Source organism: Lates calcarifer, linkage group LG23, assembly GCF_001640805.2.
Source record: "Lates calcarifer isolate ASB-BC8 linkage group LG23, TLL_Latcal_v3, whole genome shotgun sequence".
Taxonomy (NCBI): domain Eukaryota; kingdom Metazoa; phylum Chordata; class Actinopteri; family Centropomidae; genus Lates; species Lates calcarifer.
The window spans coordinates 1,516,737-1,544,519 of NC_066855.1; the positions used below are offsets into that span (position 1 = coordinate 1,516,737).

General features: G+C 43.3%; 2 protein-coding genes across 2 annotated transcripts; one reads left to right on the forward strand and one right to left on the reverse strand.

Annotated features, from left to right (window-relative positions):
* The first annotated feature begins 27 nt into the window (after positions 1 to 27).
* On the forward strand, positions 28 to 19,798 carry uts2r2 (urotensin-2 receptor 2). Its single transcript, XM_018660453.2, is given in 11 exon segments — positions 28 to 290; positions 1,403 to 1,553; positions 1,555 to 1,599; positions 1,601 to 1,631; positions 3,225 to 3,300; positions 3,404 to 3,446; positions 4,511 to 4,575; positions 5,226 to 5,282; positions 5,687 to 5,840; positions 9,200 to 9,323; positions 18,822 to 19,798. Coding segments are annotated over 11 exon segments (1,020 nt in total). The 5' UTR covers positions 28 to 153; the 3' UTR covers positions 18,959 to 19,798.
* A 6,061-nt stretch (positions 19,799 to 25,859) lies between these two features.
* Positions 25,860 to 27,160, reverse strand: LOC108872648 (urotensin-2 receptor). Its single transcript, XM_018660443.2, has one exon. The coding sequence runs from the start codon at positions 26,986 to 26,988 to the stop codon at positions 25,903 to 25,905; it is 1,086 nt and encodes a 361-aa protein (XP_018515959.1). The 5' UTR covers positions 26,989 to 27,160; the 3' UTR covers positions 25,860 to 25,902.
* Between the last annotated feature and the right edge of the window lie 623 nt (positions 27,161 to 27,783).

Here is a 27,783-nt window from a genome sequence, read left to right on the forward strand (position 1 = left end):
TTGTACAACATCGCGTTCTAATCGAATTCAGTTCGTCCAATGAAAACGCTGCTTTCTTTTCCGGGGAGCCAATGGGCGTGCCGCTAGTCATCCACCAGGAAGTGAGTAGACTCAGGTGACGGTACGAGCTGTTGGCGGGGCTGGGCGTGCGGTATGGTCAGACTGAGCACGAGAGGCTGCTCGTGGTTTTATTTGTTAAATGCTGCGCAGCAGAAGTTCAGAGGAGAAATGGTGCGAATGAGAAACACGAAGGGCGCGAATGCCACCGAGATAGAAAAGAAGATTAAAAGGTGAGTAAAAGAAACGACACTGCCCTGTGTGTGTGTGTGTGTGTGTGTGTGTGTGTGTGTGTGTGTGTGTGTCAGGCTGAACACGGTGCAGAGGGAGTGTGTGTCCCGTCAGGTTCATGCAGAGTTAGGTGGCTGCTGTCACACTGATGCAGGAGCTGCAGAGGTGGAGACAGAACAAACCTGCTGCTGTTTAATGTGTTTTTGTTTTGGTGTTTGTGACTTGTTGACAGTTCTCTGCTGCAGCCTCTCATCACACTGCTCTGTCAGTTCTGTGGAGGAGTCCTCATTAGAAACACAAATAAGAATGTTTGTCACCAAATCAAAGAGCTAATGTATGAGTGAATGCTGAAACAAAACATCAACAATGTTGAAATAAATGTTGAAATAAATACGCATGGCTACTGTTAAAATAAAGTGCTAAATAAAGTACCTGAATAAATAAGTAAATACAGCCTTTAATGAATAAAATAATGCTTGAATAAATTACTTAAATGAACAGTTAATTGCATAAATAAATTTCTCAGTAAATGTCTTACTTCTACTTTTTCATTCACTTTTATTTCTGTATTTCCTCCTTTAGTTATTTCTGTCTGTATTTCTTCATGTAATCTCTTCCTGTGTCTGTATGTTGATGGGGATGGTGACACCACTAACATCACTCTGCTGCTTTAATCGTCTAACGACAGGTTATTCAGATGAATCAGTGTCGAAAATAACTGTTATAAATAACTGGCAGAATTAAAGCCATGACTTCATATCATGTGGTTACATGATACACATTCAGACTCCAAGAACTTTGAATTTTCTAATGCATGCCCTATCTAGATCTGTATGTGCACAATAATCCTGGGATACGTTATAATATGGAGGCACTGCTGAGGTGGACAGAATCTTTTTTCTCTTTTCTTTTTGAGCTTTAAACCTTGATCTCAGTAAAACTGAGAATCACTTGTTTAAGTGTGTGAGTGTAGTTTTTCATTCAGATCCTAATTTTTAATATGAGTTGGATTCTTGCAGCTGCAGACGTACGATGAAATCCCTGATGGTAGAGAATGGTAGATGAATGAGGACAGTAATTTGACCATCCGGACCTGTTTTCTGTCTTCGGTCAGAGGTAACGCTCTGAGGCAGGGATCTGCATGGAGGGGGCACAGAGGACTCATGGTCTTGTTGCTGGTCGCTCTGTCTGTGTGCGGAGCTGCTCTGTGGTTGTACGTCACCTCTCTGGACAGCGACATCACAGAGACGCTGGTCAGCCAGGGCTGAGCTGGTCTCCGATCAGCCAAGGGTCTACACCGTCCAGTGCTCCAGAAGACTACGAGAACTACAAACGCTATCCAGGTGAGGCTCTGGTCTCTGCACGGCACAGTGTCAGACTGTCAGCTGACTCTTTCTGGTGTTTCAAACAATGCTTTAAAAACTACATTCCAAACAATTCCCTCTGAAGTCTGGAAAGGTTTCACTGCGAGTCAGCACAGAATCCACTAGATGGCAGTGCAGCACAAGCCTGCATGGTACTGTAAGAGTGCACGATTGACCTGTGGGTCCACTGAATAGTTACCAGGTTGTACAGTTTAAATTCAAAGCTGCAAAGCCAAGACATCACAAACACAGATGCTGATGAGAGAGGTACTTGTATAAAGTCAGTGTTTTAGCAGCATTTGCTGATGTGAAGACTCATTTAAATACATGAGTATTTGTCAATTTGTCCTGGTGCGTGAGAGGAAACAGTGTCACTGCTGGAAACCAGCGGTGAGTTGAGGAGTTTAATGATATAAAGAAAGATGACTGAAGTTTTTATTCCCCATTAACGATCACGAAGGGGAAGGATGCTCACCCCTGCTTCTCCTCTGAGAAGATTCTCATCAGTTTCATCATTTATCAGACAGAACTGTTCCGCGTGTTTTCTAATAACTGACACAGAATGACGAGGTTCAGCTGGGACTCCTGTTTAATTCCTATTCGCTCACATTTATTCATTTATTCATCCTTGGAGTTGTCAAGGATGAAAGTATAAAGAGGGTGTGATTATCGCTGCAGGTTGTACGGCTTTTCCCCACTGCACAAGAAGAAGGATTTAATTTTACAACTTGATCTGACAAGAGAAGAATCTCTGATGTAAAATGGTCTTTATCAAACTGTGTCATAGTTATAGAATACTAAGACCACAGATCCATCTCCATTAACCTTGTTGTGGCTGGATCATGTATGTGAGTGTGTTTTAGTTTTTATCAGAATAGTTGCAGAATAATCTTCTTTTGACTGAGTTACTGTTTCAGCTCAGTGACTCAGTCGAAGGTGAGGCCATGGTGAAACAGGCAGATTTCCAGTTGGACAATAATATTGCCATATATATTCATATCTCAATCCAACTGGATTTAAATAGGAGAAACAGTAAATAAATAATGGATTATTCTACTTGAAGGACAATACTTCCTCAGGCGTCTGTCTTTCATTTTTTTATCGCACTGGAATTAAAACATTCTTGATTGTCCAAAGTTCCAAACACACTTATTTCAATGCAGACTCTTCCAAACCCGCTGGATGAAGCTGTCTAGCTAATCTCCTGTGAAGTTTGAAATAGCTTTGAGCCTGTGCTTGGCAGTAAGTAGAGTACAAATTGGAAATTTGTCTTATTAAAGATGTGGGCTGCCTGGAATTCAAACTGTGCATCTCCAGTGTCCCAATAAAACACAGCGGGAGGCTCAGGCTGCGAGCAGTAAATTATAATCGTTGGGGGGGAGTTGGAGGGAAGCCCTGATTTTTGTGGCATTAATGAACAGAACTCTGATAAACTCCTTACCTTGCTCTTTGTCTCTCTGTTAGCCACTTTCTCTCTGCTGTGGGGCCCAGAGCTGAAATAAAAAACAGAGGGTACAGCATGAAGAGACACTGCTGTTGATTTACACATCCTCTTGCTTGTGTCTCTCCCAGGATGCACTCCTCAGAGGTGTGGCCGTGCAGTCACAGACAGCGTGGTAACGAGGGAGGAAGCTCAGGTCCTCCGGAGGTAAACACTGTCAGACACAGTACAGTGTATCTGTTCTGTTCACTGTATCCTATCTGTGTAGTGCAGGTGAATCACTTTAATGCTCTCTGTCTCTGACACACAGGCTGGCTGAGAGGGGACTGGCACTGGCTGGATCAGAGGGAGGAGTGAGTATATCACCAAATTAAACTACTGTAGTAATGTAATACTGAAGCAGGGATTAATACAGAACCATTCAGAAGCAATTACCCTCTAGTGTGTGTGTCCTTGCGAGTCATGTACCTTTCTCCAAACATTAATTTTTATGAGGTCAAATCGGTGGTTTTACGTATTTGGATGAAAAATCTTTGCTGACCATTTTCCAAAGCATAAAATAAATGTAAGAATGACTCCTCAGGCAGCTGTTCAGTTCTTAAAGAAAAAAACCTTTGTTGTTATTTTCAGGGTCATACTGACATTACTGTGTTGTAGTCTCCACTGTGCGTTCAAGAACACTTTGACGACCTAGAACTGTTCTGTCTGTTGAAAAGCTGATGAGGTTTGTTAGAGAATAAAATCAAGCAGACAAAGAAGAATAGGTGCATTTAGATTTGTAATTTATTGCTTAGAAAAGGTTTGAAAGCCAACTGTCAAATCTCATATCTTCAAACATCCTGGAATTCACTACATTTTCAGTCATGCAGGGTTTGGCTCAGTTTCTCTGAAGGTCTTCTGTAAAGATCTGTATTGTTCAGGCTCCCTGCTGTAATGGACCTTGCTTGGCACTAGAGGGCAGCTTGGTACAATGAGCAGAGTGCAGACTTAAGCTCTTGAGCTCTTCTGTAAGACAAAACGTGGAGTCATATTCTTGTCCAGAAACGTCTGGATGTCCCTGGCATGCCCTACCCCCTGCTCTCCGTCCACAGCAGGCCTGGTCCTCAGCCAATAAAGAAACTGTTTATGGAGTGTTAAGATACTTAAGTAAAGGGAGTGGAAGCAACAGGGGGACTTCTGAGAAAATTACTTCTTTTCTGGCTTGAGAAAAACAGAGCAGCGTCCCAAAGGAGTTGACAAGCAATAACAAGTAAAGGGCAGAGTGAGAACGCCACGAGAAGGCCACAGAGGGAACGAGGCTGAACGCTGAAACAATGTCTGTACCATGCATGTAGTGGTGTGCATCAGCAGCCAGCATTTATTTGCATAACTAATTTGTCATTTGCGCTAATTCCTGTCTTTCTTTTAACCCCTGCAGGCTTCCATACTGGATCTGCACTCTGGAGCGCTGTCGATGGGGAAGCAGTTTGTCAACATCTACAGGTAGGAGAGTACATCTAGTCTTTATTTGGTTTCTCTGTGTCTGCACTGTTTTTCTGCCTGCAGGAATAACATCCTGCACAATATGTGCCATTTGTAGAAATATGCTCACCAAAAATGTGAGTATCAATCTTACTGATGCCGGCCCTCCCGAGCTGTCCTCTTCAGGTCCAGTGACCCATACGACCCTCATTCACTGCCAGCAGAACCCAGTTTTCCTTGGATCATCTGCTCCTCCCCTTCCCTCACTAATACCTCCTCCCTTCATTCATCTCTCCATCAGTTTCCTCCCGTCTCTCTCCTGTCCCACCGGGCAGGTAGCTGACATGGGATCCTCAGGGACCATTTGGCTGATTTTAATCAGGAAGTGATGACAATAGCACTCCCACCTCACTTCCCATCCTTCATCCCCCCACTGGGGATTTCCTCACGTGAAGCAGTCAGACGATAACTATCTCCTGTGTTTGGATGGCTGGGTGGCACACCCGCCTGAGCAATGGTGCACTGTGCTGCGAAATGTTAATTTATGCTAACAGATCGGACCTCCGCGGTGTCTGTGTCTCATGTTTGTCTCTCTCTGCTCATGTGTCTCTGATTGGCTTTGTCTGTGTCTGGAACTGTCTCTGATTGTGTGGCGGGGTTTGTGGCTGCAGGTATTTTGGAGATCAGATTGGAGATGTGTTCACACAAGAGGATTTCCAGCTCTACAGGTGACTAAGGAACCTAAATTAGAGTTTCGCTCTAAAATGAGATATCTGACGTTTTTTGTTTCTTTGTACACCATAACAGTAGAGACTATTTGTTACTATAATGCCTTTTGTGGCACTCTTCTATTTGAATGATCAATACCATATGTTGATGTTTGTTGTCAACAAATTGGATGTAGGATGTTTTGCCTTACACCTTCAACAATCGCCTTCATGACGAACCGAATGAAAAGACATTCAGTTCTCTCACAAACTATTTGGTTGTAGCAGTTGAAGTCTTAAAGTGCTGGTATAGATATCATTTCTCGTAAACCTGCTGAACTACACATCTCGTTGCGAGTGTTGCTTTGCAAGCAGCTAAATCAGATCAATTCAACCTGACATGTTGTGTGTTTTTTCGCCGTTAGAGATGTACGTGGTCGAATCCAGGCAGTTATTGCCGAGACATTTGGTTTGGACCCGACTCTGATGTACCTCACCAAGCCCACCTTCTTCTCCAGAATCAACAGCACGGCAGCCAAGACCCAGCACGACGAGTACTGGCACCCGCACATAGATAAGGTAACGCACAAAAGCAGAGCGACAACTCGTTCTGACCTGGATAACTTGACTTTGCAGGGTGTTACTGACTTCACCAAATGGATAATGTATCAGCAGGATCTAGACCCTGAGATTCTAGAATTGATACTGGGTGCAAAAAGATGGGTACATACTTAATGACATGGCTGAGATGTCACCCGCTCCCATTAAATGGGCTGATGGGAATCACTTTGGTATGTTGCATGAATTGGCTCAACCTGAAAGCAAAGCTCTCGATTTACCAGTCCAACCCTCAGCAGCAGTAATGAGCTTTGGATGGTGACTAAAGGACTTCGATTTCAGATACATGCTGCCAAAATGAGTTTCTGCAGAGCGGCTGGACCCACCCGTTAGAAAAGGGTTGTGCACTGTGATGGAGTATTGGTGCCCAGAATTCACTCAGAACAGAAGTTCTCTTTTTACATTGTTCACCATTCCTAATGTCTTGTGATTGACTTAGCATTTTTGTCAGGCATGAAACCCAAGAAAGAGGCCACTCACACAAATTGGGTAATTAGTAATGACAAGATAATGGCAACCAGCACCACCCGGGAGCTGGACTATAAATCAAAATTACCAGATTTTTGGAAGACGTTAAGAAATCTAAGAATGGTTGAAATTCTCTCATCCACCCAGAAAGAGTGCGAGAAGCTCAGACATCTGGAGAGAGCTTTGGGTAGAGCACTAAAAGGTGGTTGAGGTGGATCAGGCTTCTGATTTGGATGTGGAGGTTTTCCAGACATGTCCAGTTTGGTTATAGACCCTGTGGAAGACCCTCAGCTGCTATAAGAATTACATCTTTCACTCAGCCTAAGAACACCATGGGATTGCACCAAAAACATGCATGAAAACTCTTAGGACCAGAAAATCCCTTTTGGTTTTCTCACTTTCACTTTAACCCTCAGTTCAGACTCTGATCTGCTGCAAGTTTTAGATCTTGCTGCTGAACCAAGAAATAATTATTCTTACGTAATTTCTTAAAATAAGTGGTATTCTCCCGCGAGGCAGCTTCTCAATTTCCTATAGCCCATGCCTTTGTTCTGTCATGGTTCACGTCATACACTGTTCATTCTTTATAAATATTCATGAAGCGCAGCTTTTTTTCTTTAATATTAGTCTTGCATTTTGCACTTTGTTCACTGCCATGAGACGTTACAGTTGCTCAGGGATTGAGAGAAGACCTTGAGGCAAGTTTTAAATGAACAGGGTGTCTGTTTGGGGAGAAAAAGTTTCAATGCTTTACAACTTATTTAGTTGAAAAGTGGAAAAAAAATGATGGTGGGAAACTTCTGAACTGACTGGGAGTTCTTCTGATCAGGACTATATTTAATTTTATTCAGTGTTTCTTATTGTCTCACCAGACGGCTGATTAAAAACAGCTCAGTGCAATCTAGTGTAATGCAGCTGACATCCCTGAATGTTGTTACTGGAGAGATTTTTGAACTATAGGCCTGGAGGCGTTATGTATTGGCATCAATCATAAAACAGTTGAAGCATCTGTCTAAATATTGATCTTTATTCCTCGCTTGCTAAATGAAAAAAAGGAGAAAGGAGAGATGAAAAGAGACAAACAATACATGTTTACTTTGCTTGTGGTATTTCTTGGAACATAAGTTATTTGCTGTTGTTTCATCCTTTGTAATCACCGCGTCTCCTCTGGGTTTTGCGGCCATATTAATATTTGTCACCTCATCCTCTCCTGCTGGCCCCCGACAGCTGGAAAAATGTAATTTTGAAAGGACCCACTTCTCTTCTCCATCTGTCTCTGCCGCCATTTTGGGGCTAATTGGCTAACCCAACCCTCATTTAAATGTAAATGGCCTCTGACGTCTTTGGTGGTGAATTTTCTCCCCATCGATCATATTTCTGATACGGTGTCTTAGCACCAGTTTTAGTGTGACAGCAGGGAAAGTGTTGTATCTCATCTGTGGCAGAGATAAACTTGTCTTCATCATTAAGCTGAGTTCAGAAACTACTGAATGTTTTCACTGATGGCTTCAGCTTGTCTTGCAGCTGAGGTAAAGATGTCTATCATCTTGCTGATATGGTAATCATCAATGTAAAATACATTTACCCAGATTAAAAATAGATACTTTATAAAAATACATTTTCATGCTTTCCTCTAGTGGTTATAGTTTTAGATTTATGTGTTAGGTTTTGACATATCTGTGGTGCAAATTAAAACCAAAAGCAGGTACATGGAGTTTTGGTGAACCAACCTTTTAAAGCTGCACACTCCTTTGTCCAATGTTGATGCCGTGTCTCCAGTCGCACATTGTAAATTACAACCTAATTTACTGCACATGATAAACAACCCAAGACCCAGACGTTTGCAGTTAAATGAGGCATTGAAGCAGACAGAGAAATAGAGTTCAAGACAGTTAACACTCTGATCATTTATTTTAATTCACTGTAAGGTAATGGGAAAAGTTGCATATGAACATTTTAGGACTCTGTTGGAAACACTTCGGTGATCTCTCACCTTTGTTTTTGTTTCTTTGAGGTCTGATCTAGTGGGAACACTCTGTCTAAATTTACTGTCCGAGGCAGCGCTGGTTCCTTGTCTACTCACTCTTTGATGTTTCATTAAGGCTGTTTGAGCTCATGGATCTGAGCATCTCTTATTAGTTCTGTTGTAACTTATGCAGCATTAACAGCCCACAGTGCAGTTCATTTTGCATGAATGGATTCAGCTTTTTCTTAAGGAGGAGCTCCAGATTGCAACACTACCCTGAGACTATAATCCATTTAGTTTTATCAATAGTTGCACCAGTGTAACCTGCGAGTGTTCAAATAAAAACAAAACTCTCCTGTTTTTAATCAGTTGCAAAGGTCTGGAGGAGAGAACATGGATGACACAGTGTCCGCAATTATTCTCCTCCTCCCATAATGCAACAGGACAGCGTCTCTTCATTTGACTCAATCCGCCTTTTGTTTGTTACTCTCTCAGCCCAAGCTGAGATAACCCTGATAACTACTGTTTTCATTGTGATATTTTCTGTATCAGCTGTCACAGGCTGAATAATACTCCCTATGACAAGTGTCCATTTTTAGATGTCTGGGATTTAGAACCTGAATAGTGAAAATACTCATGTTTTGTTTCTGATATAAGGAAAAGTTGGAACACTTCATCTTGTGGGGACCATGAACGCCTCGCAAATTTCATGACGGTTTGATTTGTGCACCTTAATTTGGACTGGTTTCATTTTTAACCCAGGGATGGCTGTTGATCTGTGCGCCAGTCTTCAGTCGAGATGAAGTGTACTGACTTTTCCTCTACTGTCACCATGAGGCTCACAGATACTGTGTTCCCCTAATGATGTCTTTGAATTCTTTCACAGGTAACTTACGGCTCTTTTGACTACACTTCCCTTCTTTACCTGTCTGACTACGGCTCGGACTTCAGTGGAGGAAGATTCGTCTTCATGGACCAGAATGGAAACCGGACAGTGGAGCCACGGGCAGGTAACTACCAGCTACTAGAAAACCGAAGAAGCCCAGTGTAGCTCCACATGATGCTTTCTCATGCTTCAGCTTTAAAGACAGTGATTCTTGACCTGCTCTAAGGCAGGATATTGTAAATCCAGACTATCAGTACTAACACCTGGTAACCCCTGGCTTTGTCTATATAAGCCTGATAAGCCTGTTAAGCCACACTTTTAGTGATGCAAGATAGATAGAGGATTTCATTATCGCAGTTGTGTTTAAATTAGAATTGCTGTACTCAGCTGCATTAGGAAATCTGGAGGTGGTTTTAGCAGTCTAAAATGTGTAGCAAAGTGGGCGTAATCCTCTGTAAGTGGGTAATCAGCAGCACAGACTGCTGCACAGTGAAGGTACAGGGGATTAGGCTTTATCGCCTTTTGTACCCGGGGGGTTAGACACAACAACATCTCAATCTCTTAGGAAATATCTGAGGTTTCTGTCTGTTAATGCAACATAAATGAAATATAGGTAACACTGTGAGTAAATATATATTTTAAACCACAAGATAAAATAGCCTGTTCTGGGGTTTCAGGGACAATATCCTGAAGTGTCATGGGACCTGAGGCATTTAAAAACAGGGGAATTGGATCAGTTCTCTGGGGAGCTTGTGGAAAATCAGGGAAGTTTCTGAGCTGGTCACTTTAAAAGAATGTGCCAGAATGAGTCGGCCAGCTTGTTTCAGACATACGTTGAGTTTTAGACTCCTTTGCTCCAGTTTTCCTCTGCCGTTTCGACTGTATATTCCATCTCAACTTTTTCAACTTTTCAACTTTATTATCCCCGAGGTAAAATTTGTGAAATCCAAAACGTGCACAGCTTTTCAGTGTTTCTGAGCTGAAAAGCTGCTTTGAAAGGTCATGAAAGCACTCTGCCTTACTCAGAGAAAGTCAAAGAAAAGTGGAGTTTTACATGAGGATGTTGGTGGGAACCTTTTATGCAAGTCTGTCTCTAAGTGGTGTTAATGTTGGCTACTGTCACAAAGAAGAATATAGGAAGTTTCACCACTGCTTATTTGAGAAAGGTCACAGGCAGGAAACGTGTTATTTGTTTAGATTATCAAACAGGAACCACTGGGTCGGTGGACTGTAGAAAGCCTGTCCGAGGTTCACTCTTGTTTTACTGGGATCTCTTTCACTCTCCCTCCTCATCTTCTTCGCCTCCTCTGACAGCTCCTTTTCTTTTGCTGGGTAGAGTTTCCACAGTTACTCTGATTATTCCACTGATGCCATTTCCAAAGCTACCGATGGCTACAGATGAAAACAGATCGGCATTTACAACAACGTCAACAAACTCCACACCAACAGGGTTTAAACCCACAACCTGTGAGGAGACTCAGTAACAAAACAGATGGTTCTCGAAGCTCGGTGACATAATGACTGGACACAGGACTTTCACACTAAAAGTGCAAGCTATTTATGTGGCATGTAGAATTTCTGCATTATGTAGCCTGAGTCAACCAAGTGGAACTGACCTGCACGAGTCATGTGCAATGATATTTTATCGTTTACAGGAGACAGAAGTTATGACAGTGACATTTCTGCTGCAGAGGATAATGTGGTGGAAAAGTTCATTCTTTATGTACAATAACAGCTCTCTGACTGTACTGGTGTAAAATCTAGGACGGCAGAAAACATCAGAGAGGAGCGGATTACCAGGTTACAAAGTTAATATCGCGATGGTTTCCTTTCCGATAAAATTCACGGTCGTCCTAGATGTTAGGATTAGTTAGGAGGATTTTGTGCCATTCTTCATTCTTTGAACTGCCTTACACACTTTATGTGAGAGCTGTATCTGCACCTTCCACTCCTGTGTCAAAAGTGATTGCAGACTTTGCCTCTTTCCTCGAGCAGCTTATACTTTGGCAGAGCAGAGGTTCAGAAAACTTGACTTGTTGCTGTTTGTCAGCAGCCCAGATTTGCACGTGAAAGCTGAACAAAAGATTTGTGCAGGCTTAATTTAACCTCACCACCACCCTGCCGGCAGATCTGCTGATCGCAGCCACTCCACGGAAATAAAACGATTTTACTCCTGAGTTTCACACATTGAAAATGCCGGTGTGCCATGCTTAGAAAGAGTTTGAGGCAGAGTGTGATATGCACTACAGTCAGCTTCCCTCTTGGATCGTATTTCCTTGCTTTGATCCATGCGTGGCTTTTGTAAACTGTGTTGCTGGTGAATGAATGAAGGCTTAGTGAGTCTGTTCAGTATGAGAAACATCTCCTGAGGCCGTTCCCTCTTCCTGACAGCTTCACTTCCTCTCTATCATATCTGACAGCAAACCATCCTGTGTTCTCTGCTCAACTTGTCCCTTCTTTCACATCTTCCTCCACTGCTCTTCCCTTTTCCCCTTCATCTCACCCCCATTGTCCATCATCTCCTGCCCTCCAATCCAACTCCTCTGCCACTGTTAATCAACAGCAATTCAAAAAAGCAATCTTCATCCTTCTCCTTAGCTCCGCTCCCTCGTCTCGTCTCTACCCTGTTCCATCTAACTCCCCATTTGCCAGTCAGACTCGAGCCTCCTGGGCTGCCGACAGTGTCCTGTGATGGAGCGGTGAGGGACGATGACTGAAGGACGTATGGTAATAAAGAGCGACTGCAGCCTGCCTGCTGTGCTCCTCCTGTGACAGGTTTTTGTGAATAGTGCAGCCATCTTGCAATCAGTGAATGGAGAATAACCTCCAGAGAACAAGGAGAATGATGACAGCGTGATCGTAAGCCTAGTGAAACCTGCTGGGTTAAGAAAGAGGCGAAGGAGGAGGAGGAAGGGACAGAAGAGAAGTAGGACAGGCGCTGTCTCTCTTAGGTCCTCCTTGATAGATTTCTAATTCTCAGAGGAGTTGGAGCACGCTCTAGAATCTAAAAGTGACGGACCTGTCACAGCCACTGTGATACAGCTGTCACCATGACTTCTATTTAGAGAAGTGCATCAAGTAGTATACGCAGCAGAAAGTCATGCATAATGCATCAGTAGCCCGGATCATTTATTTTTTTCCTGCCAAAACACCCTCACCTCACTGAGGAACTCTTTGGGCGGCCTGCTGGGCAGTTGACTGACAGGTTTTGACTTGGTGAGAGTCTGATACTCATATCTGGACGGATGATTAATTCACCGAGATAATCACGGCCTCTTTGAGGCGACAGCGACGAGTAAGGTGTAATTATAACACCGGGAAGACAATCAGGACTTGGCTGTCAGAGAGAGCAAAAGTCAAGAATGTAATGACAGTGAGCACCAGGGGGACGGAGGTGGAAGTGTTTTTTTTCCCACGCAGCAGAGGAAGTGAGGAGGAGGAAAAGGAGTGGGGGATTAGAAGAGAGGCAGAGGAGTGACTGATGGATTTGTTGAATGTGAAAGCGTCCCCTATAGGGTAAGGAGAGAGGGAGCGTGGACAGAAAATGGCTGGGAGATAAAGTGTAGATATGTGATAGAGAGATAGCGTTGGGCTGGAAGTGGCCGATACAAACAGAGCAGTGGAAGGACAGAGATGAAAAAAGCTCGTCTGCCAGTCACAGGAGCCAATAGGGGTTAACCTGCCAGCTTAGACGACCACAGGGGAATTAGATAACCTCAGCTGGGCCGCCTTAAAACCAACAGCTTGACCTTGGTGGCTGTGTGTCTGCAAACATACAGACACTGAATCCAGTGACTTCAAGACTTTTGGGTACATAACACAGCTGATTCCTATTTAAGAGTTGTTGCATGTGTGTTTTCTTATAATTAGAGTTGCAAATAATTATTTCAAAATGTCTTTATCCTGACATTTAGTTTTTTGTAGCTCCGAAATCACAGGAACCTGTGATGACCCTGATGATTATGATCAGATAAAAGCACCACCTCGTGTAGCTACAGTGTCACAGAGCTTCTAGCACTAGACTCTAAATCTGGCTTGATCATAGTGGAACCTCAGTGGTTCAGTATTGAGAAGTCAGTCAGAGTGGAGCAGGGGGTAGAGAGTCAGTCAGAAGTCCTCAGACTGGCAGACCCCACCCCATTTAATCAGCTTGACAGATGACTTAAATTATTAATTATCAGTATCAATATTTCTGATTAACCATCAAAATGATCTCAGTAATCGATTATTAATCCACCGGTATGAGATAAAATCCAGGGTTTCCTCCAGGGGAAGAGATGAATAGCTGGACTCCTATGCATTTCTTGAGAACACTTTATGTTAGTAGTGGTTTTAGGTGAGTACTACTCTCGGCCGTCTTTCGATTTTTAAATCGTACCTTCACCTGAGACACAAAGTGATCCAGGCAGTTGCATCTGGGAGCCTGTTCTCCACCTGAGATCTATCCAGAGTGTTGGAGGTTGAAGGTAGATGCTGTGGATGACGTGGTGTGATATTGAATTAAAGAGTCATTCAATATCACACCATGTCATCTACCTCTAACTTTCATCCCTGGCCCCTTAGAGACACCATACACCCTGTGTGATTCATCCTGCACTAATTAATTATGAGGCTGTGGGAGGAATCAATACATTGACGTGTTGTGCACCTTGTGACTGTGCGGGTGTTGCTTATGGGCGTTTTATTCCAGCAGCAAACCTTGGTATCGGCACCGGATGAGTCACGCACCGTTTAGCATCTTGTTAGCATTGCACACTCGTCCCGGTGGGTCTCTAAAATTAAAGACCTCATTAAGTGCACATCAGTGATGTGTGGCTGTTTATTAAGAGCAAAAATAGACTGGAGGCATGTCTCCAAGAGCAGGATGGCATTAAACAGTGATAGTAACTAGCTTAACAGCAGACAAACTCAGATGCTACAAGGTGAGAAAAACAGAAGATCACTGCAGTCAATCAGTGTTTAAAGTGCTTTTCATCAACATCCTGACTTTCTGAAGGTGACATTTCTGCACATGGCTGTTCAGCCGTGGTTTCAATCCAGAGATTCAGTTGTTGCACAATGTGTGAGAGTGTCAGTAGTGCAGGAGTTTAACAGTGTGGTCCTGTAGGTATTTTGGTCTGCTGAGAGCAGTGGTGATTGAAAAGCCTGACAGCAGCAGGAACAGGCTCCTGTACACGCTGCAGTGGAGCAGCCTGTTGCTGACGGAGCTGACGGAGCACAGAGGGGTTTCGATGTGTGGGCTGGGAGGTGTTGTCCGTAACTGCCGGCAGTTTGGCCATCGTCCTCTGTCATCCACCCTCCTCAGTGAGGTCTGGAGGTTTCTGTGTCTGTAAGGATTCGTGTGGCATAAATTTCATCTGCAACCGTCTGCACAGCCCATAATATTCAGCTGCCTGCACTGACAGAGAAGTAAATTGAATTTGACTTGTCTGGAGCACCGTATGTATGTGCTGTATTTTCTTGCTGTCAGGAAGTTGCCATCCTGTTCTCTGGTGTGCATGTTTGTGTTCCTCTGGCACACCTTACCAGTCTGAACCCTCTCTGCTATAACAGATCCAGGATGTGAGAGAGACTGCAGCCATGGCCTCACCTGTTTATCCCAGTGAATGCATCAATAACCAGCCACGTTCTCCTCCTCAGAAATCCAGCACTGGTCATGTTGTGTTTATTAGAGTTAACAGTGTTTAGTTTCCCCCTCAGCTCATTTCATTAAGGACCCACAGATGAGACACTGCGTCAGTGCACAGCAGGGCAGAGGCTTGACTCCGTTAAACCCCCTCTCAAATGATGAGACGCTAAAAGATATGAAACTCTCCAGAGGCACTGTGGTCTTAATCTCTGATAGGTTGCTGGACCTCTTTGCTAATGGAAGTCTAAATGCCACTGGGCCAGGTGGGACAAAGATTTGAACTGTACTTTTAGAGACTTTAATTAGGATTCAGTTTCTAGACTCAAACAGAACCAGATGCACAGTAGAGACAGGGACAGGGTTTAGAGATGAAATAAGAACAGCACTGGGAATCAAGGCTTGATTGACATGCTCATCCAGTGTTGCCCTCTAACATGGACTACTTCCCTTCTGCCTTTTCCTAAGAGGCAGAGTTTATTAAAGCTGCTTGATTCCTGGAAACAAGAATATTGCTCTGACTCGGGGGAACTTGGAGTACGTTTCCACTTCTCTGTGGCTCAAGAAAATAGTTTCATATGTGGCCTCAATAAGATTGTTTATTCTTTAAAGAAACCCAGGCATCTTCAATATGTACTGGAGTGACTCAGGTATTATTTGACAAATTCCACAGTCAGGTGCGTGACATTTCTGCTGGTGTTTCACAACCTGTGCATGTGTGAAAGAGATCACGATCAGGGCCTGTGTTTGTCTGTGTATCAGACTCTGATCAGTCACTTTATTACGCCCAGGTTTAATGTGCATAGGTGAACAACTGAGGTACAGTTACTAGTTATATATTCAAAAAAGGAAAATAAACAAATCTATGTGCAAAATACACTTCTCCACAAAGAATCTTCTACTTTTAGTCTCTTATACAGAGCAGCCTCTCGTTCTTTCTGAAAAGATGAAGCAGTTCCTGACGTTAACTTCATACTCTAATCAGTTGCTTTCCACTACTGCAGGTGATTTTAGAAACAAAAGACATTCAGGATTTCTACAAAGTTAAACAATGATTACTTGGTGAGCACAGAAAAGCTATAGCTTCCATGTAAATTCTGACTGTAGTATGTGTTCTTAGATCATTGTATCCACTTCTTCTGCTGCCCCCTCTGTCCTCCTGTTACTACAGACATCTGAGCTGGCAGCGACTCCTCGTCTCGCTAATAGACTCTCTTCTGTCAGCCATGATGCTCAGCCTGCAAGTGTCAGGGCTGAAGGGAAAGGCTGTGTTCCCAGTCTGTTATCTGTTTTAGCTATTAGAGAAGTAATAAATGTCAGCGGGGTTTTGAATAAAATTTTCTTACCTCTGGAACACACCCCAGAACTTCTGTTTTCACTCACAATTTAGTTTTGTATTGTCACCTAGTGTTAGAAAATACACACTATGACTGCAGCTATATGAGCAGAACTTCAATATAAAATAACTCTGCTGTAACTGGTGAAATGATGGTGAATGAATACATGAATAAATATAGGAAGCTTTTTTTAATTTTACCTATTGTAACAGGTAACTGGACTGTGAAGCAGGTGACATCCAGCCAGCGGGACGTGACTGTGTTTGATTTATTACTCTGTAATCTGACATGCTCACAGGCTGCGAGGTCATCACTTTCTGCAGGGACAGCATGTGTTCTTATCTGCATAACGTCAGGAACAAAAATAGCTGTTTTCATGAGAACAGTCTTTTAATAAGCATTCCCAAAACATCTCTCACAGAGAATCTCTTTGCAACTCAGTTTGTGTGTGTGTGTGTGCCTGTGTGTGTTATTTTTGGGGCATTTTATTTAGACGGCACCAGTAGACAGACGGCAGGAAACAATTAGCAGAGAAAGATGCAACAAAGGTCCCCAGTCGGACTTGAACCGGGGACACTGCAGTTCACAGTGTTGGAGTAAAGTTACCTTTGGGCTCAGGGGTCCAGGATGTGAAACCATGCACTGCTCTGCCTGCAGGATGATAGTGATATCTAGAGCTTTCACAGACTGTTAGTACTATGATTAAACAAATACAAACATGTGAGAGTATGCACAGATGATTAATGTGTAAAGGCTGATGTAACTGTGACTACAGTCTAACGTCTAACCTTGCACTTCAGTATCTCACTGTCTTTTAGTGGTGTCCTAGAAATGCCCTGGAAAAGTGCCTTATTTATTCATTCAGTTTCGTTTTGTTGAGCAGTGTGAACCCTGTTGAATTCCTCTGTGAATATCCCTCCATTGTGTAGCTGCTAATCTCCTCTGCTGACTGTACTCAATCTGCCCGGCCCTTCACTGTAAACCTTTATATTGACAAGTGCAAGGGATTATTTTCAAAGATTATTTCATTGTGCTGTTATCTAAAGCTGTGTGGCTAATTTGAGCAGCTTGAAAATGCCCTCCTTCTTCAATGACATGAAACAAGTGGACCACCACTTATTGTCTTGCCGCTCACACTGTTTTGTTTGTGCATTAATTTGCTTTCTTCTTCTTTCCCGTTCTTTGGGTTTTCAGTGTAAATTCCATTGTTTAACTGCGAGCACTGATTTCCCCTGACGTCCTCAGCTAATGCCCTGCCAGGGGGATTTACCCTCCCACACACACACACACACAGATGAACACACAAACATAAGTCATCAGTATTCCTTGGAGGGAAAGTAGAGCAAACAAATTGGGGCACAATGATTGCAGCTTTTTATTCACATTCACATAACGAGATAACTCCTTCAGAAGGAAGAACCAAAGTTTTGTAACAAAACAAGAGTCTGAAAACTTTTAAAATATATATCTCTTCATTATGGGATACAACCGCAGACTAGCTATGTAAACATTAATGCAAATGTCTATCTAAGACAGAGCAGGTTGTGTTTAGAGAGCACCAGACTGGCTGGTAAATGGCAATAGCTCATTAGCTGGCCCAGTGAAGCAAAGCCTCTGATAAATGACGAGAATTTACCCCGAGGCACCCTCACCATACTCACTGTGTGAGTCAGTCCAAGAAGAAAATGGTTAAAAATGTTTGAAATCAGACAGAAAGCATTTCAGCTTTTGCTCAAATACAATCCTGGAATAAGTCGAGCGTGTCCTTGTGGCCACTTTATCTCTCCATGGTTCCAGTTTCTTTCTCTTTGTGCCTCAAATTTCCTTCAGTTCCACAAGCAACATCTGCATAATATGCAGACTTATCTGAACGGAGAGTTCAGTGTTTTGGGGAATAAGCTCATTTACTGTCTTTCCAAGATTGAGACGAGAATATTATTTCCACTGTCAAGTCTGTGCATGAAGTAAAGAGCTGCAGTCAGGATGTGGTTCACTTAGCATAAAGACTGGGGGAAGGAAAGAAGCTCGCTTGGATCTAAAGTTCAGAAATACTTCAAGCTCCACTTCTCACTGATTAACATAATATATCCTGTTTGTTTGACCTGTGCGTAAATGTAAATGTAACAGTTTGTGATACAAAGAGTGAGCTACTCAAAAAAATGCAGCTTAGAATAACTTTAACTGTAATAACAGGGGGAATAATTAGCCTGGCTCAGAGAGAGAAACTCATACAAACTTTTAAACTCAACAAAATCTATCTTTAATGCACATAGGAATAGAAATGTAAATTTGACAGTTTGTGATTTAGCGTAGCACTGAAAACAACCAACGCTAATTAACCCTGATGCACCAGCACACGTTTACAACAAGACAAGATACTCTGACGTCAATCCTCTCAACTTATGTTTGGAAATAAAGTGATTAAGATATTTCCTGAAATGTTGACCTAATTCTTTACAAACAAGTACATTCCTAAGCTAGGTTAACTGCATCCTGACTCCAGCTTTGTGTCCAACACAAACATAACATCAGTATCGCTCATCTCATCTCCGTCTTAGAAAGACAGAAAATAAGAATATATCTCAAAATGATGAACTGTTCCTTTAAACCGTTTCCTCTCCTCTTGCCTAAAAGTCCCTCTGATTCCTTCCTCGTCCAGGACGAGTCTCTTTCTTCTCCTCCGGCTCGGAGAACCTCCACCGCGTGGAGAAAGTGACGTGGGGGACGCGCTACGCCATCACCGTGTCCTTCACCTGCGACCCTGCACACGCCATCTCTGACCCAGCCCTGCCCTGAGGCACCCATGGGTGACGGCACTGCCCACTGGCTCGGACAAACCCTGTTAACAGAGAGGGGGAACAGGAGGGGAAGGAAAAAAGTGAGGTTTCAAATGGAGGTTTGAGTGCTAACAGTGATATCCAGCAGCTGCACGCTCAATATCTGTAATTTTCTTTTATCTTGAGATATTGACTTGCTGCCCCTTCATGATACTGCTACAGAAAAAAGCCACGTGCTCATCCTCTCTTCTGTGGAGGTGTTTTCTTATTTGTCAGACCCTTTGTGTTTTATCCAGTTTTCTACTGCAGTTGTTTTTTTTTATTGCTTCATCTTAGTCGCTAGTATTAAGCGTGTTTGGGTTCCTCGCAGGTTTCCACAATCTGCTCTTCGCGATCATTTCAGGGGAACGCTTGAGCAGAAATTGCTTCTTAACTGAAAACAGTTTCAAAGAGGCTAAAGTGGGATTGTGTGTTTTCAGTGTGTCTCCATGTGTTTTTCATTTTAAGGAGAGCTGTCAATCCTGTGAAGAGGAGATATAGATCTGGGGAATCACTCCCTGAATCAACCTTTCATCACAAAATCCCCACTTACTCTCGCCCCCATGAACCAGGAGGTGTTTTCTTCTAAGAAGAACCCTCTCCTTTTCTAAGGGTGATTGCTCCTTCAAGTATGTTTACGTCAATGTGATCGATGAGGTTTGAAATAAAATACTGACAGAACCTGAAAAGACTTTGTCTCTTTTCCCCATTTTCAAAGTTACCGGTGTTTCTTCTATTTTCTCTGCAAAAAATGTAATTATGAAGCTCTTCAGTGTCCAAACTCTCATTCGCTTTTCATTAAACTGAGCGATACATATGATGTATACCTCTGTTGATTGCTACCTAGAGTCTTCCTTTGTGAGACAGACACTTGAGGAATTGCCTGATTGATCAATCACTATAATCTGTGTGTGCTTGTGCTTGCCTTTCTTATTTTCCACACAGCCTCACAGAACCAGCCACCGTCTCCTTCTCATTTCGACTTTATAGATTACGCAGTTTGAAACCGTCATGGTGCGTATTATATATTTACCTCAGTCTTTCCCTCATGACAGAACTACATGTTGATTCTTGTTTCTTTAGCATTAAATGCCAACAGTTTCTTTGTAGTGTTACTGTGACCTGTTTCTCACTGCACAGCATGAGGCCATAAAGGAACCAGCATGATTTGTCGAGAGTCAGTAGCTGTAATCACAATGTTCTGGCTTTTCCATTAGTCTCCATGACATGCAGCCATTTCCCTGTACTCAAAACAAAACTAGAGCAACAGTTTACTGTGTGATTAAGGAAACTAATCTTTTCATAATTCCAGTGATGTTTTATTTACTTTGGCTCTTTACTGCAGGACATTGTTTGGGTACATTTTGTTTATGCAGACGGTTCTATCATGAAAATTGGTTTAAAATGCCCACAGCTATTTCCATATTAAAGCCATACCAGTGGTTGTGCACGTTTTATCCGTATTACCTCAGTTCACACACACTTCATATGCAGACCTGTGCTGCTGTTGTAGAATTTTCACTGTACTCTTGTTCTGATTTGTTCCATTCATTTCAGAACAATTGGAAAATTGTGAAGCAGCTTTTTGAACTAACACTGAATTATTTTTTCTAGGTAACACCATGGATGCTTTTCAAATCACTGTGCACGTAAAACATTAGTATTCATTGATGCTTTTTGTTGGGTCACTCAGGAGTAGTGGGTCAAGCTGAATCGTGGAACCAGCTGGTAAAGTTGCTGTATTGATTGATTGATTGATTGGAAACAGGTACACATTTACACATCCAGCAGACGTGAAGGAACACCTGCATTTTTTTTTGGAGTCGTATTTCCGTTCACCTGACGAACGTACGTCCTTGCTCGCTCTGCTTCTCCAGAGGGAAATAACTTTTTTATCCAGATAAATGTGGCCTACAGTCTACAGTGACTCCAACTACAGTGTCATGTGATATTTCTCTGTGGGTTTGTCACTACAAGTAACCTCTTTCACATTACATATAATCATTTGATCTTTTGTTAATATGAAAATATTGATTACTGCAGCTTTAAGTATGAAAGTATTTGTGATTGTAACATACAGTAATTCCTGCACTGATTGAACAAAGTGTATATATAGTGTATAAAGTGTATGTAACGTCACACTCAGTGCAAACACACTGGCTGTGCCTGTGCAGCACAGTATTGCTCCCTCCGCTCCTCAGAGACCTATTGTCACATTCATTAGTGTTGAGAGAAGCAGTGGGCCTACATGTAGAGAGGCACTGTGTGGGAGGAATGCCTGTTTTTTCTCCTTTTATAATGAAACGAGGATGGTGGATATATACAGCATCAGTATAAAATGTGTAGGTGTTAGTGTGACAATGTCATTCACGCCTGTTTCGTGCGTTGCAGCACCTTGTCCAAGGTTTTTAAAACACTCAGATGAGGAGCACAGACGTGGAGCTGGTGGTTAGTGTTCCCTTCAAAGAAGCCACTGAAGCTCTGGTCACTGTAATGAAGCACACAATCACTTTGTATGGCTTGTGTGACATATTGATGGACCGGTTACAGGATGCTTTGAAGTTCTAAACCTCAAAGGACAGGACATCTTTTGCCCTGATCGTTAACCACTCCTTTAATGCTGATTAGTTCATGATCTCTGTTTCTTTGACACAGGACTGTAAGCTTTTCTCACAATCTAGAAAATTGTGTTGACCCTATAATCTCAGATACAAACCAATCTCAAGAAGACCCTTTAAGTAATGGAAAGCATTTGCCAGTCCCTGACTCTCAGTCAGTGTTCAACGACAGACCTTCCACTCACAATGACTCGATTACACTCAGAAGTCTTTCTGCAGGTTTGTTATTTCTAGCAGGTGACCTTTAATTTTGCCAGATGAAATGACAGCTGCAGCTAACTAGCGAGTTCAGCTAACATTAGCTGGTTGCTTGTTAAACTTGAAATAAGAACGTTGAGAGAGGGTCATTAAATACCGGAGGTAAAGAAACAACATGTAGAACTAGTTAGTCCTTGCAAGCAAGTATGAAAGAAAACTGTCTTCATTCTAACCTTTCATAACCTTTTGTCTTGGTCTTGGAAACACAAGGAAGATGCTCCTTTTATGCTTCCTTGTTTCAAACATTATGTTTTTACTTTTAAATGAAAAAGGCTTTTAGGATGAGGAGTGAATGTGCTCTGCAAATATCACAGTATTTCAGATAAGAAGTTTAGCTGTGGCTGCTGAAGTGTAAACTTCTCTAAATCCAACAAAAAGCAGGACAGTTTTACCCAAGCTCAGAGCAGGAAAATAGTCTGAGTGCTAACATTTAATCCATTCACACGTACATTGTTGCTCCTATATCTTTGGTTTTGTCAACAACACCTCACCCTCCTAACTCTTTAAACACAGAGTAAATAACTTATTACAGCCCAAATGTCTTGTCCTTGACAAACCTGTGTCATACTGGCTGTAGTGTTTAGTGGAAAGTTAATTGTACTGCTCGACATCTTGCTCGATATAAATGCAAAAAACAGTTTTCACTGTTTAATAACTTCATTTACAAGAACCTCAAAACTCTGGAGAGATCAGTGTAGTTGGAACTTTCATCGTCAGTGGTCATTTAGGGAATTCTTATGCTAATCTGAGCAGAGAGTGGAGTCAGGACACTAAACTTGTGTAAGGACATGAGCCGTGTAATTACCACTGTTATTATCACTGGCTTGTGCCAACTGGCCCTGTTACATACCAGTGTCCACAAGACCCAGTGAGGACTCAGACTCTGCTGACTTTACTAATCCCCATTTAATGAAACTCTTGGAGGTGTCTGCCAATACAAGCAGTTCACACACAGCTGTAAACCACTGGCCTGGAGCCTGGGGAGGGCGGCTCAGTCCCACACAGCTTGGACAGTAAATGTAATATCTCATGGGTAAATGTAATGTGTGACCCTGACCACACACAGAACTGTGAAGACACTTCAGGTTATTTTCTTCAAAACAAGATGGGAAAGAGTGTTATCATGTATTTTGTTGGCCAATATCAAAAGCTGATATTTATTCAAGTCACTCAAACACCTGCGCAGTTTTAGATGGAGGTCAAGTGCAGGGTCATGGCCTGATTAATGTTTAAACTCAGGTCTGGCTGTTTTTGTCCAGCAGAGGTGATTTGATAGACTCCTCTGGTTGGATGTAATAACACACTCTGGCAGTGTGTCCTGTTAAAAGTCACATCCTGAAACAGTGAGACACTTTTCTCTAAAGTTTAATTGAAAAAGTTCTTATCTATTTTTAAGCAAAGCACAGGTTCTCATGTTCATTAAAGTGACACTGCAGCATTTTTACACATTAAGATCAGTGTGTGAGTCGTGAGGACACACTAAAGTTTCCTGATTTGTGCATTTGTTATGATGATGAAGTGAGTATTTCTGTACACTGATTATTTCATCGGTGTTATTTCTCTTATGTGATTACAGTATTACAATGCAGCAACTCAGTGTTCCTCCCTCCAGCTCTGAGATGAGCAGATAGCTCAGGAGAGAAGTCAACAAGTCCCTCCTCGGTTTCTTGTGAATCGTGAATGTGTAAGTTCCACACACACACAAAAGATTGGATCTGGAATTTGAATAGTGGAAGATGCTGCAGAGTGGTGAGACAGCGAGTGGAGAGGAGAGAGAAAGCAGCAAGGGACTGGCTGCGAATGAATTTATGTATGAGTTTGTGACATTTGACATGGAAACACTCACAAAAGTCAAAAGTGTACCAAAGTGTACAAACCCACCTGGGACGTTAGTTGGAAAATGTCACAGCTCACATCAGTCTCACATACTATTACCATCCATCTCCCTGTATACACACAGCTGGTTTTCATGTCCCTGTCTGACGAATGTAAAGAGGACAGCAGGTGGTTGTGTGAGCTGATAAGACTTTAATAAGTCAGATTAAAGTGAAAGAGCTTCCTTTCAGTGCTAGGAGCTATCTTAATTAAAGAACTCTCCATAAAACATGAGGCACGTTTATGCATCACTCATAAAGGAACATCCTGAACAGAAGCGACGGCCACCCTCTCCTCTTAATCCTTCAGATAAGGCCGTAAAAAATCAAGTAATCAGTTACTGAATGTGTGAATCCTCTACTATAAACACAAAGGTATGATAAAGCTCCGACTTTCCAGAAGTCCAGAAGAAACTAGGCCACGGTTCAGTCTAGTAAACAGAGCCTGGTTGGAAGCGTCTGAGCTGTAGGTGTTTTTGGCTCTGAGTTTACCACAGTACAGGAAGCGTGTTCGCATCTGTGGGAGGACGTGTGCGGTTTCAGTGAAAGTGATTGGCCATGCAGGTGGAGCTCTCCTGCCAGAGAACGCCTCTGAGGTCCGGGTGTGGGCTTGAGTCGGTCCCTCAGAGCTAAATTCAGTCACAAAGCAAAACACCTGTCTGGCCTCACTCGCTGTGGGGCTTCTACACAAATAGATGAATTTGAGCTTTAATCAGTGACGGTAAATAAAAACTTGCGTCTATTCGCTGACAGGAAATGAGGGGGAGACGTGAGCTCCAGTGGTTGTTTGTGTTTATATGTTGGTCATGGTCTGGCAGTCTGTCCAGGGTCAGCTGGGACTGGTTTCAGCCCCTGTAGCTGATGGATGCCAGTTTGCTCCCATGATGCATATTCTGCAGTAAATCTGTGTTGAATCAAAATATCAGAATTTAAGTGTTAGACCAGGACAGCAGAGAGTGCAGTGGACTTAAGGGGAGACATTTTTGTTTTGTTTCTCTGAGGTCTGATCGTTGGAATGATCCAAGTCAGACAATTGTCATACTCACTTCCTCAGCTGGTAGCAGTGCTGGGAGATGTGACTCCTCTCTTCAGTAGCCAGTAGTTGTAAGTGATTACAATTAGAAATTCAGTGATTACATCACGGTTACTGATTCATGAGTTGCTTGTTCATTCACAAAAATGTTACCAGTGAGTATGAAGAGTCATTTCTCACTGCAGAGCTTCAAGCCGCTGTCAGAAATCAGCAGGCAGAAAGTTTGTTAAAAAAACACACTTTCAGAAACCATCAGAAAATACTGATGCAGCTTTCAGAGAACAAGTTAGAAACTAAACCAGGTCTCTCTAAGAGAAACCGCTCTCTGACTAATGATCCAGCAGCCTGCAGCAGGTGACCTGCATAAACACCCTGAGGCAGCTGTCAAACTCACAAGTGGCTCTATATTGGCAACATGAGGGTGATGATATCGTGAAGAGAAAATTCATCTCACCTGTGAATTTTGTTCGTACACAGATTCTCTTAAATCCAGTGTTTAACATCAAGGTGTTTCTCAGAGGAGACTCATTTAGTTCATGGATTAATGGGGCTGCTGGGCAACTGTCTGCTTTGCCTGATTGGTAATCCTGCCTTGGCAGCAGGTGGGAGATCAGCAGAGGGTCCAACAGCACATTTTTGACTGAGGCCCACCAACAGCTTAGTCCACACTGAAACTTTTTTTCTCCTTGAGAGTACAACAGTTTTCTCCTTTATCTGTGAGCAGCAGTAAATTACTGAAAAACACAAACCCCTGAAGTAACATCTGCGTTGAACACAGACAGTTCAGGCTCAGTGATTAGCACCGAGGCCTTGTGTTTGACACCGCGCTGCAGGATCAGTTCCTCCGCTCAGAGAGGAGGTGAAGGAGCGCAGCGGAGAGAGGTGTCAGAGTGCTAATGAGGCTCAGGGGGGCGCGGGGCGAAAACGGTCAGACATGTGGAATAATAGTAAATTTCTCACTCAGCAGAAAGAGTTGTATCACGCACAGAGAGCAGCTGTGCTTCCACACTGAAAAAAGAGCTGAGAAAATAAAGAAGTCCCTGACTTTGGTTTTTACGCACGGTGTGAAACCGGCCTGTGTGTTTTCACCTACCTATTCCGGTTCTAAACGCTTTCTCTTCTCCTCCACGCGACTCACAAGTCACTTCAGTGTCCCCATGACCAGCGTCTCCGAGTTGAACTCGAACTGATTGCTGGAGGATGCAGACTTTCCCCAGGAGTAGAGGCTGGGTGGCCGCTGCTTAAACGAGGACGTGTACCTGTAGAAGCTCCGGTGCCGGTTCTTCAGGTACTCCCTGTAGTTCTTGGTGAGGAGCGTGTAGAGGAAAGGGTTAATGCAGCTGTTGCTGTATGTGAGACTCGCCACCAGGTAGTTGATGCAGGTGTGTGTCTGCGAGGCCAGGCTCAGCGGCTTGGTGTGATACAGAGGCAGCAGCTGCCAGATCCAGAACGGCAGGAAACACGCCCAGAACACCAGCACGATGGTGAAGATCATGATCAGCACCTTCTGTTTAGGTGACCTCTTGCTGCCTTTGCTGATCACAGAGTTGCGCTGGGACTCTAAGTAAGTGCGGGCTAACTTGACGTACAGGTAACCGATAATGAGCCCCGGAGCCATGATGCTGGTGCCAAACAGGACAGTCACGTACACTTTGTAAGCCAGCGGAGCCCAGGTGGGCGCGCACATCCTCTTCACACCCCCGTCCGGTGTGTTCTTAGTGGTCTGCGCGACCATTATCATCATGGGCACAGTGAGGACCAGAGACAGCAGCCACACACCCCAAGCCAGAGCTTTGCGGTAACTCTTGGAGCGCCTCACCGTGTCCAGCGGCTTGGTGACGGCCAGATAGCGCTCCGTGCACATGACGGTGAGCGTGAAGATGCTGGCGTGCATGGTGAGGAGGTCCAGGCTGAGCAGGATGCGGCAGCCCACATCCCCGAAGTACCAGTCCTTTAGGAAGTACGTGGACACCACGAAGGGGATGGTGGAGAGGTAGAGCAGGTCCGCCAGAGCCAGGTTGATGATGGAGATGTACATGGAAGTGGCGAAGCGGATCGAGTGACACATCACCACCAGCGTGTACACATTCCCCGACACTCCGACTATATAGACAACGGAGAGAAGCGTCCCGAAAGTAGAGGTGATAACGAGTTCATGGTCCACAGTCCCGGAGCCGCCGCCGACCCGCGGCGGACTCGTGTTTAAATTGATAGACTTGTTATTCATCGCTCGCCCTGCTCAGCTCCTCTCCTGCTGTGCTTTGTTTTGGCTGCGCGCTCCTGGACAGCGCTGGAGAAGTTTGGAAAGATGCGCACCGGCACAGGTTGTGTCTTCCTTTTCCGCCTCTCCGCCGCCTGCCCGCTGCTGCTCTTTGCTCCTGACGTCATCACCGTAACACTCACACCGAAGATCTTATATGAAAAAATATGTCAGTCACATTCACTCACGCTGCAAGTGTAAATTACGATTCACGGCTCAGTGTGGGACAGAAACGAGGAGCGGATTCTTTCTTTGCCGTAGAAATGATTCAGATGTTTTATTAAAAGTTTGGTCAGCTCTGACCACACATCTGATGCTGCAGCAGGATCAAGCCTATTCAAATATTAAAATGAACCGAGAGTGGGTTAGTGAAACCATAAAGGCAGAACTCCTGCTTTAATTTTATCTCCCAGTTTAATCTCCACTGTGTCATTTTCTCGCAGCAAATGAGCCTGATGAGAACGAGTCGAATCAGCAGAGATAATTAATCTTTCCTCTTGCACTGTCCACATGCGCGCACACTGTACAGAATGTTAATGTTCTCTCTTGTGCTCAGAGGCCAGAGCACCATCACAGTTTTAACGAGTTACAGTAAGAACGTTCACCTGAAGTGTTGTTGATCATTTTAGACTAAAATCTCACTCTGCTCTGTTTCCCTGACAGAAACATATATTAATGCTGCAGCTTTCAGGAAGCAGGTCACGTGAGGCTGCCAGCTCAGTAGGTCTGTAGGCCTGTCTTAAGGACAACACTGTATGAGCA

Bases quoted from the DNA above. Each gene is read 5' to 3' on its own strand.
- LOC108872648 (XM_018660443.2), bottom strand. From the start codon at position 26,988: ATGAATAACAAGTCTATCAATTTAAACACGAGTCCGCCGCGGGTCGGC.